This window comes from Biomphalaria glabrata, chromosome 8 (genome assembly GCF_947242115.1).
Source record: "Biomphalaria glabrata chromosome 8, xgBioGlab47.1, whole genome shotgun sequence".
Taxonomy (NCBI): domain Eukaryota; kingdom Metazoa; phylum Mollusca; class Gastropoda; family Planorbidae; genus Biomphalaria; species Biomphalaria glabrata.
In genome coordinates, this window is record NC_074718.1 from 44,521,844 (window position 1) to 44,534,106 (window position 12,263).

At 37.3% G+C, this 12,263-nt stretch overlaps 1 protein-coding gene across 6 annotated transcripts in view; it reads right to left on the reverse strand.

Moving 5' to 3' along the window:
- Positions 1-12,263, reverse strand: part of LOC106069798 (uncharacterized) — a 178,833-nt gene that overhangs the window by 122,123 nt on the left and 44,447 nt on the right. For 5 of the 6 annotated variants that reach the window (XM_056038730.1, XM_056038731.1, XM_056038732.1 and 2 more), the window contains one exon: positions 1,024-1,206. In XM_056038730.1, the coding sequence (XP_055894705.1) occupies positions 1,024-1,206 (183 nt within the window). Of the gene's footprint in view, positions 1-1,023; positions 1,207-6,199; positions 6,279-12,263 lie in introns of those variants that run through there. The other variant, XM_056038737.1, reaches the window with a different exon arrangement.

Consider the following 12,263-nt stretch of genomic DNA (forward strand, 5'->3'; position numbering starts at 1 on the left):
TGCTAATAATAGCCCGGGACACGTGACAGAGTTCAAGATAATGTTTACAATCACTCCCATTACTACATTACTTTATTAAATTCCCTACAATAACGTGCCCTCCCCCTTTTTAATTTTTACACACACACGCAAAAAGGCTGAGAAAGGTAGGATAATATAATTAGAAAGATATTTTAATTAGAAACCCGAGTACCAAGTGCATCTACTTTCTAATCTTAAAGCGAGGCGAAAAGCGAGGACTACGCCGCTAGACGAGCGTTAGAGGACATGACCCTGAAGATATTTATAAAGGTTCGTGCCCACGCCATCTGCTGTCTTCGCTGAGGTTTTAGGTTTTGGGGGGTAAAATTTATTGCAGCCACGGGAAATTAATTACCTTAGCACACGCTAAGAATATCTTTCTCTTAAGATTATCTTTCTCGACAGTAAGACGTACTCAAATAAAATTGGGGGGGGGGGGGGGGAGGAATGTAAGTCCTAGCTAACGCTCAACACAGAGATAGTACACTCACACAAGAGAATTTCTTGTACAGAATAGAGAGTGAGATTATACATTTAGAACCACTGATGTCACAAACAAGCCTTGGCGATGGTATCACATAATAACTACAGACTAAACAAAGTGTTGTTTTTTTCCTTTAAGCATAAACAAAGGACACACTCGCTTTAAAAAGAGCTAAAAAAAAATAGGGAAATAAGAAAGAGAGAGAGACAGAAAAACACAAAGAAAAAAAGAGAGAGAGAGAGAAAATAAAGATGAGAGAAATAGAGATGAGAGAGAGAAAGCAAGAGAGAGGGAGAACGAAAGAGTCAGGAAGAGGGAGAGAGAGAGAGAGAAAATCTTGTGCAAAATGTAATAATGGTGATCTAACTTATAAGGTATGAACTTTTAGACCCTGTAACACACACACATATCATGTGCTTTGCTGGTCAGTGGATCCTAATGACCACAGACAGTGGCCTATATAGATAACTCAAGAGAGAGGAGCCACGAGTAGTTGAATTAAAATGAGTCCCACTTACTTGAAGCTCTCCCCCCTCCTCTTGGTTGGCCTCATGGCCGAGGCCTGGCTAACCTTGGACTGAGTGTACACAATACTGTCATCACTGTGTCTCTGCCGGTGTAGTTCTTTCCGCTTCAGCTCCTGGGCTCTCTGGGCGTATGTCAGTGGCTTCACTGGACCACCTGGACTGTCCCAATGACCCCTGAAACACAAAAAAGAGAATACCATGTTCATAGGTAAACGAATACATTTCATTTAGTGAGTTTGAGAACCCCTCTAAACTTCTGGATTACCGACAGAAAAAACAACAACACATTTAAATTCAATTGACGAAATCTGCTACTGTGGTCACATCTAGAAGAAAATGTAAATGAGCTAACACTTTAAAAAGTCTCTATCACACAACAGACATCTCGCTTCATTATTTATCATTTTCAATAATAATTTAAATTTGTTTTAAATTCAAATATAAAGCTAGTGTTATGGAGTGTATGTGTTTTTTTTTTGCGTAGGTAAGTGTGTATGTGTGTGTTGCCTAGGTAACGACGAGAATAGGGGAGTGCTAGTTTTGGGTGATGCAGAACAGTATTTTCCACACTTTTTCCGTATCGGAACGCTTCGCACATTCTGAGTATTTAGAGGGACACTTTGCTTGTTTTTAGAGACATTAATTCACGTGGTGGCCTAATTGTTAATTATTCCAGTAGTTCGTGGAACACCTATTCAGTTCTCGCGGAACACAGTTTGGGAAGACTGGTGTAGAGAATGAGGTCACTTTTTCCTTTTGGTTCACTTGTATTGTTCATTATCTTTGTGTGTGTGTTCTATTTGGGTGTCTCCACGGTGGCCAGATAAACTGGGTCGTTAGGTTTGAGCATAATACACACACACACACGAATACGCACATATATTCATGCTATTAAACATACATTAGACATGAGTAAAGCAACGGTCTCCACCAAGGAGTGATACAATTGCGTGATAAAGTCTGTTTCCCGCTGGGAAGTGACGTCATTTTTTAAAAGAATGTCTCAACTATATAATAAGTTAAATACTGCGATGTGAGTCTAGTGTAGTATTCGTTAACTTCCATTTGTATGCTTAAAACGAAAGATTATGTTTCAAAACGAGTAGAATAATTTTGCATGCATTAATTTAAGATTAGTTAAACTACCAATTTTTCATTTTTAAACAGTGCTTACTTTGAGCTGTCCCCCTTTCCCTAACAAATAACTATCTATGTTACTATTAGTACTTAGAAATTACCGATGATGCACACAAAAACATCTTCAAACTATCATCAAATATACAAAGAAATATGCAAAGTTATTAAACCTATAAAGAATGTTTTAGTACAGGATTGAATAGTGTTAAAATTATAGGCGAGTCTCGCCATGTAAATGGAATGCCTTGAGTTTTTACAGTTGATGAGAAGTGGAAAATATAACACTAACAGACTCCAGAAATACAAAATCCTGTTACAGTAGGCACAGTGTAGGCATGTTTGATTTATAGCAAAATGTAGGCAGGTTTTATAGATTATTGAAGGTATAGAGTTTATTGCAGGCATCTTTAAAATTACGTAAAAAAAAAAAAATGATTCCAGGCTAAGCCATCGAGTGTACAAAAGCTTGATGGTGGTTTGTGACCTTAGAAACGAGAAGGTCAATGTTGACCTTACGTGAAGGCTTTTGTTGATGTCACAGCATCCTCCCACTCCACCTCCTCTTCTCCCCAACAACATACATGTACGGTCAACTAAGTGGTCATCTATCACAAAGCAGGTAGAACTAGTTGGTTTGGCCATGTCCAGCAAAAAAATGCGACGGTCCAGCCATCGATGTCGGCAAAAAGGAAGTGATTGAGATTCTACTTGATTCTAAAGGTCACCTCGGGATTAGGCAATGGGTGAATGTCATGGTGACCCGCTAAACGGGTTGTTAGGAAATGGATGGACCAACAAAGACATGACCACCATGGCTAAGTCTTGACTCTTGACACTCGGACACGCCTGTGATGCTCACAGCACTGAGAAGTGGAGTGACCCAAGTGGAAGAGACTCGACAAGGAAGTTGCAATGCTGCACTGCCCCATATATTTCTGAATGTCAGCCCTGACTATAATGCTATTATTAAAAGGCTTTGGTTAAAACTGTTTTGTTTTTTTTCACACTTCATTCTCAAATTCTGAAACAGTTTAAATCAGAATAAATGACAGGTTGAATTTTTTTAGTAAACCATTTTTCGAAACATTTGATTGATTTATTAACTACCGTCACATAATGGAAGTGTCAAGGTTGGGGGAGAAGGTAAAACTATGTTCCTGCACATTTGATTCTAGAAGCTTCTTGTCTCTACCAAGAAAGTTAAACACACTGTTTTGTTTTGGAGAATCATTTTTAAGTTCGATATTTGAAATCTATTCTGTGGATTTGTCAGTGAAATCAATTCATTTATGTTTTCTTACTTAGACGATTGTATGCGTATATAATAAATAAGATAAGAAGATAAGATATTATTTGTAGGATTTAAATTTGAAGCATTACAATATTGAATTGTTCAATTCGGGATTTCTGTTGGTTCTTGACCCATTCAAATATTCCCGGCTACGTTTCTTATCTTGTCTTATATAATACAGACGTTATTTCAAAAAAGAAGATGATTACGTCCTACGCGTCATGCATCTAGCCATGCATGTTAACCAATGACTTAAATTCTACCAAGTCACTGGTTTTCTGGCTAGCTCAGGCAACTCATTCCATGCTCTAATAGCACTAGGGAAGAAGGAGCATTTGTACAGATTTGTCTTAGCATATGGGACGAGGAATGTGCCTTTATCTTTATCGAACTCTATGTCAGAAAATATAGAATCGTTCTAACCAATTAATTCTAGCGACGCATTTTATTTTTCTTGTTGGGGATCACTTACGAAGGCTGCGGGATACACATTTGAGGTCAAAAGAAAATCCACAGCCGAGGAAAGACGCAGACGACGAAAAGAAAGTCTAAATCAACCACCGGCGGGAAATGGTTATGTAGGTCGCGGCGGCGAGTGCTGCGTTGCTACGGGAAATATTACATTCCTAAAAAAATCTTTGGATTCGAAGTCAAGCCTTATTATTATTCTTATTTGTGAACTAATAGGGATGAGAATACTATGATATTGTGTGGCATTGTGTTGACATGTCAAGTAAGCTGTCTTTGATTTTTAGCCTCCTGGACAAGAGGCTGCATGTAATTTAAGATGCATGTGATAAAGAAGTAGGTGTAATGTACTAGTTTAGAGAGTATGTTAGTTTTGTTAGTTAAATATATTGTGTATAGTTTTAGCGACGGTAAAAGTAGTGACGTAGTAAGACAGACTAATGACGTAGTAGACTTAGGCGAACAAGAGACAAATATGGCGTTATGTTAGAAGTAGGTTGTGTTTTGAATAGTAGTTGAATAGTAATTAGATATAGCGACGTTTTAGGAAGACTGGACGGATTTCCCAGTGGTTAATAAAGTATCATTTTATAGCACTGAATGTTGTTATCAACTATATTCAACTTGTAATGTTCTGTGGCTAATGTTAAGTAATAATTGATACATAGTCGAAGTTAGATTAGATTAGCCCACAACATAGGTCATGATTCCCTGTTCATCTTTTATCTTCAGAGAGCCTTAGACTTGCGTCCTGTGGGTGATGTGAAGGGATCCATAACCAATCTAAATGTGAAGGGATCCATAACCAATCTAAATGTGAAGGGATCCATAACCAATCTAAATGTGAAGGGATCCATAACCAATCTAAATGTGAAGGGATCCATAACCAATGTAAATGTGACGGGATCCATAACCAATCTAAATGTGATCCATAACCAATCTAAATGTGATCCATAACCAATGTAAATGTGATCCATAACCAATGTAAATGTGACGGGATCCATAACCAATCTAAATGTGATCCATAACCAATCTAAATGTGATCCATAACCAATGTAAATGTGAAGGGATCCATAACCAATCTAAATGTGAAGGGATCCATAACCAATGTAAATGTGAAGGGATCCATAACCAATCTAAATGTGAAGGGATCCATAATAACCAATGTAAATGTGAAGGGATCCATAACCAATCTAAATGTGAAGGGATCCATAACCAATGTAAATGTGACGGGATCCATAACCAATGTAAATGTGAAGGGATCCATAACCAATCTAAATGTGAAGGGATCCATAACCAATGTAAATGTGACGGGATCCATAACCAATCTAAATGTGATCCATAACCAATCTAAATGTGATCCATAACCAATGTAAATGTGATCCATAACCAATGTAAATGTGACGGGATCCATAACCAATCTAAATGTGATCCATAACCAATCTAAATGTGATCCATAACCAATGTAAATGTGAAGGGATCCATAACCAATCTAAATGTGAAGGGATCCATAACCAATCTAAATGTGATCCATAACCAATCTAAATGTGAAGGGATCCATAACCAATCTAAATGTGATCCATAACCAATCTAAATGTGATCCATAACCAATCTAAATGTGATCCATAACCAATGTAAATGTGAAGGGATCCATAACCAATGTAAATGTGAAGGGATCCATAACCAATCTAAATGTGAAGGGATCCATAACCAATCTAAATGTGAAGGGATCCATAAACAATCTTTTTTTTGTTTACGCTACAAGCCAAACTAATTACTAACATTCCTTTTATTGTTCCGCCAATTCATTTCTGATGACTTTTTCTGCAAGAAGTCATGTCTCACAGAGTGTCCAATCCATTAAAAACTGGAAATGTTTTGAAACTCAGAACAAAACGGAACAAAACATGAATATTATACTTTTTTTTTTAACGGCCAAAATTAAAGTAATCTGTTAGCGTCCTATTTCGTCTAGTCACTGACAACTTGATGAAGATATGACTAGAGTGTTTCATATAATAAATAAATAAATAACTCATAGATCATTCTATATGTTTATGTCAACTGCGGGATGTGTGGCTACCTAACAAAGGGGGCGCGAGTTTGAATCCCGACTCGAGCAGAGTTGTGTTTAGTCTAAAGCCTAAAGCCAACAAGGAAACCTTCTTTCAGATACGCCTTCCCTCCAGTGGTCCACAAAACAGATGTAAGCATGAAAGATGCGCAATATAAAAGCAATTTTTTTTTAATTACAAATATGCATTTACCTACCATCTTTTTTAAAATAAACAATTATCCAATTAAACGTATGTCATATACATTATTCATTTCCGAAATACGAAATATGTCAACTCTTAGAGGCATATAGAGCTGGCTGCAGTTATTCAACTTACATTAAATATATCGACAAATTCGATCGAGCTCAATCACGAAGGAATAATTTAGAAAAATCGATACGATAATTGACAGTTGATTAAGGCTATATTGATATCTCCTTAGAAAATATCACAGCTTTTGACAAGGAAGCCCCTATCATCTCCCGCATTGAGGAATAATAGACTCGTGTGTGTAATGAGGCGTGTCCGCCAGTATCCATATAGCCAGTGTCGATAACTGAGCCTATCTACGAGTGCTTAAAAGATCCTTCTTCTGTAGGAAGATACATTACTCGGCATAAGATTCTCACGTTTTCGTAAGCAATTCTATTAGTTTATTAGCAAAAAAATCTGAATTAAAAAAAAAGGTCATTAAAGTTTTAATTTCAAACATTTTTTTTAACAGCGAGCTTTGAAGCCAGATAAAGAATACGAGCAGGTTAGCATTATCTACCGGTATCTGTTTTGTATTAAAGTTTTTAATAGTTCCTTAAGAAATGCAGAGACTTGAACCCAAACCCACACCAGCAAGAGGGAAGAAGGATACGTTCCAACTCGAAACCATCATGAAGTCAGGCCGAGGAGCAAAGCAGACGACAGTCCGAGGAGCAAAGCAGACGACCAGGAAGTCATTGACCTTGAACCAATAGTAATGGACCAATAGATAAGTAGTGACGAAAGATAACAAATCAGACTTAATTATTAGGTGTGCAGAGACAATTCTTAATTACGTTCCTTATTACATCTAATAAATAAATCATTTATCATTTTTAGTTCCGGTCAGAATCATGTTTATGTAGTCTATGGTCAGAATCATGTTATATATATAGTCTATAATCAGAATCATGTTATATATATAGTCTATGATCAGAATCATGTTATATATAGTCTATGGCCAGAATCATGTTATGTATAGTCTATGGTCAGAATCATTTTATATATAGTTATATGGATGGCTGCCTGGTCGTGCGGATTGTGCGCTGGACTGTCGTTCAGATTTATCGACGGTCGAGGGTTCAAACCCTGCCCGCTCCCATCCCCCGTCGTCCTGCGGGAGGTTTGGACTAGGAAGTAAACTATCTTCAACTCTGAAGGAGCATCCGAAACATGTAAAACATTTTAGAAACAAACATAGTCTATGGTTAGAATCATGTTATATATAGTCTCATGTTATATATAGTCTATGGTCAGAATCATGTTATATATAGTCGATGGTCAGAATCATGTTATATATAGTCTATGGTCAGTCTCATGTGATATATAGTCTCAGAATCATGTTATATATAGTCTATGGTCAGTATCATGTTATATATAGTCTATGGTCAGTCTCATGTGATATATAGTCTATGGTCAGTCTCATGTTATATATAGTCTATGGTCAGAATCCCTTCAAGAAAGTTCAACATGAAATTATTATTTTTTTCGCTAAAAGTTCCATCCCAGTAATCTGCTCTTTGTTTACACTTTGATTAAGACTCTTATCTTTAAGTAAAAAAAAAAATTCAGAGAGAAAAAGAAGAAAACGTGACATAAAGAAATGTGACGACGATATAATGAAAGCTAAAAAAAAACAGCGTAAGACTGTAAACAGAAGAAGAATGGTAGAGATTTTGACATAACTAAAGTAAACAATGTCAAGACGCCTTATTGAAAGATTACTGTTTCCAGCTAGATAATAAACATTACATTGAGTTACAGGCGAAGGAACAAGATACTTTGATTCTACAGTGTTTAAAAGAGCAAAGTGCAAATAACAAATATTCGGTTTATTAAGATACTTTGCTTAGTGATACTTCCGTATTGTGTGTACTGGATACAGCACACGAAAAAAACTTGCTATTTATAGATTGGCCACCGTGTATGAAAATTGCAGTCTCGTCGTTCTGCAAGCTTCCAAGACTCTCATGGAGAATGAATTAATGTTAGTCTTGACACAGAGAGAGAGACAGACAGACAGAGAGAGAGAGAGAGAAAGAACGTGAGAGGGAGGGAGGGAGACAGAGAGACGGACACAGACAGAGAGACAGACAGAGACAGAGAAAGAGTGGGGAGCAATCGCACGGTCATATCACAAGATCCTCAGGGCACACTAAGACTTTTCTACACGGAACTTTACCAGGAAAAGATGGGAAGACAAAGGACGTGATGGAAGAACAACATCATGGAACGGGCAGGCCTGTCAATGGAAGAAGACTCTATCCAGGCAAAAGACAGAGATATTGGAGAGAAACGGTCGACAGATCACGTGCGGTCCCCCAACGAGCTAACAAAGGGACTGAGCTGAACAGAAACCGATATATTTATACGATTAATATACCCAGCGTACGTTTTTGAAATGTAAGATTGGTTATGAATATTTGAATGTAATTACATTTTATAAATGACAAACGTTCCTAAGCAAAAAAGGAGAGATAAGCCTTTTACTAGTTTTATTAAGCAAGTCACAACAAAAATAGCATCTATGGGTTCATTAATTCAAACATGAGCTATTTTTATTTATTTGGTTATTAAAAACATACCCGTTTAATACTTCATTATAAAGTTATTTTATGGCAGAAAAGATGAAAAATAACAGTTGTGGTGCGGAAAAAACAAAAAAGGCCCAAAATAAAGCTAGTTCATAAGTGAGATAGATTTTATATTTAGTGCTATTGATTTGTTTGATTTCTCACACAATGTATAGATCTATACATTGAGTTATCGATTACGTTGTCACCTGTCCAGTTATATGCTTTCAAATGATTAAATCTACTCCGACTATGTCTGGGTCACCCCAGTTGTCAATATTATGGTCTGTGTGTCCTTTCCAACGTCCAAACCACATTCCTATGCTGTCAGGTATTTTAAATAGGTCATTACACGCTGGTCGATCAGGTCAATTTCTGCATACCTGGCATGTGTCTCCCCCGCCTGTCAAGACATATTGCCAATTTGGAGTCTACGTTTTCTGCTCGAGATTATAATACAAAGGTGCTGATGGACAAGGGAGGTAAACTTTGGAGAATGGAGTAGATAGATGGGCCTATGTCTTTATGGGGTGAAGAGGAGGTCGAAATAACTTTCTAGAGCCCCAAGTATAAGCCACGTTTTTTTTTTAAATAAGAATTTAGAAGAATTTGTAGCCCTGGAGGGTTAGTCGTCCTAACATGCCAACTTTTGGAATGAGAGGCTGCTAATAATGAGGATTAAAAATCGTCATTGAAATCATTTTTTTAAATGTTTGTATGGTTTTATAAATTTGCATAGAGATTGCTTTCTTCGGATATAAAAGTTCGCATTCAGACGACCAATACTAGAAGTTGTACCTAATAACATTTTTACTTCATATTTACTTTCTACAAATTTTCTTTGATGTAATAAGTACCAATACGTTATTTACTCTATCCACTATTTAGCGGCAAAATATGTAGGTCACAGCTGGGGCTGCGTAGCCAAGGGAAATACTGCATTCCTTATTGATCTTCGGACATATAATATGTACAATAAAATATGTAGAAACAGCAATTTAAGGGATTCAGACAAAAAGAGATATCATACACAAAAACCAAAAAAACGAAAGGACATTGCGCCTATTTTTTTTGAGTACTTTATTATGAATTCGTAATTTTATTAGCAATTTTTGTTTTTGGGATCTAAACGTCACAGGTGAACAGAGATACAGAGAACAAGAGAAGGCCTTTCTATGCAGGGCTAGCTAGACCCAAAAAAAAAATGAAATGAAACAGTGTATAGATGCTATGTTTTTCGTATATTATCGATTAGATTGGTATGTGTTGACTATGGATTTAAATTATGCAGATTACGTACACCTAATTAATAACAGTATACTTTAGTAGACATTGAATGCTACCTTCCCGTAATGCACGGGAATACTATAAGGAATAAAGATACAATCATAAATGGGGTACAGTCAAAAGTTCTTTACAGTACCTAGGGAAACAGTCCTTGGGTCAGAAGAGGTCACGCGCTTCTGGGACAATAAAAGAGCACAATGACCATCCGCTTTTACTTTTCCAGAAGGAGACCAAGGGTTAATTTGGATCTGAATGAACATGGGGGCTTCAGTTGAGGTCAAGCTTAGAATCCCTTAGGTAGGACGTGAGTGTTGAACTAAGGCAAGTCTTTGTTACTATTGTTAATTTGGTATGGTAGGCAGAGACTTAATACAAAATATAATATTGACCAATGGTCAGTCTCACTTTATAAGAAATATGTGTTACAAGAAAAAAAAATTCACTGTGTTAACTCTTTCTCTCCTAACTGACGATACCAACGTTGATTCCAACAGAATGTGGTAAATAATTACGGAGAGAAAGAGTTAAATATCAGATTTGATTACGTCTGGAATGATCTGAATACCTTGGTGTAACGTCACAGATCCAAATTCTTCGAAACATTTGAAACCAAAAACTGATAAAAGATCTCTCCACGTTTCAATAGAATGCGTTAAACAGAATCAATATCTGAATAGATTTAACGGACATACAACCTTCAAACGAATAAAAAATAATAATTAAAAAAGGCAGCGGAAGATTTGCTACAATGTCTACAAGGGCATTCTTTCAAGGGCTCATAAGTCTACACACATTTGTACAACAATAGACATTAGATGCTTCTAAAGAAAGTTCGGACTCTTGAAATATTAGTATTCTCTTATGCTAATAATAACAAAAAAAGTTTTAGGGTGTGTTGACAACACATAAAAGTTGTATTTAATAACCCCTCCCGAGATCCTCGCGTTGTAACTGGTCAGAAGAAAGCGAGTCAAGTTTGACGTTTATGAGCAAGAGAGGTGCGCCTCACTAGCCGAGACTGCCGTCAAGTTGTTCTTTGCTCTCATTTTGTAACAAAACCCAAGTAGCGGCCATTGAACTGAACACATAAACAGTTCACTGAGTAGATCTTTTCACCCTGAACTAACCCCCCAACAGTAGAGCTACAAATGTCAAGATGTCTCTGGGCAAAGTCTCAGGTAGGATCTATGGGATTGGGAGAGGAGGTGAATTATTTTCTTTTAATAAAATCGATGATCTGATTACAACGCGATAACCTGTTCTTTGTAAATACACAGTTCAACCATAGGATACGCGTTCAAAAACGTAGGCAGGTAGCCACGCGTAACCTCAGTGCACTTGGTAAGGTAGCAATTATTTCTTTTCCATGGCGCTCTCTTCTTTTGCTAGCCAGCTTTATTGCTGCTGAGCTGTCAGCTCTTTTGCAGACTGCGCCAAGGAAAAATAGGTGTGCTGTTTTCTTCAGTTGTTCAGCAATGCCTGTACAGGGTGTTGGTTATGTTGGGCTGGAGTGGTAGTAGGGTCTGCCTAAGGTGGATTAGGAAGGGGCATTCAAAAAGGATGCGGCTTACGGTTTCATAAGGGTGGGCGCAGTGTCTACAAAGGGGGAGTTGTGTGGGATTTATTTTATTGAGATGGTAATTTAAACAGAGGTGTGTGTCCTGTCCTTAGTTGGAAGATTGTAGACTGCTCTTTGCGGGGGAGGAAGTTAATACTGTCCAGTTTGTTAGGCATGTTCATTTCTTTGTGCAAGGCTCTGCCTGTGTTTCCTGTTGCCCATTGGTTGAGCCACTCCTCTTTGTAGTTGTTGATTAACATTGACCATAGGGTGAGGTCAGGTCTGGTAGTTCCATAGATCCAAGGCGCTCTCAAAACGTATAATGAAGCACACAGCGAATAAAGTAGCTGGTCAAAAGTGCTAAGTGGTCCAGTTTACTTTCACCTCTACAAGGACCGTCCACTTAAAAAGCAAAGAATTATTAGCATCTACAGTGGGTGTAAAGGTGAGCATGTCACGAGACTGAAAAAACTTGTGCTGTAGTTTTACTTCTGAGGGCTACCGTAACTGATAAAGTGACCAAACTTAATGCTACCGGATGTGACTTTTGTATTTACAATACCTCTTCAATTCTGAAGGTTGAAACTTGTAAAACTACAAACAAATAT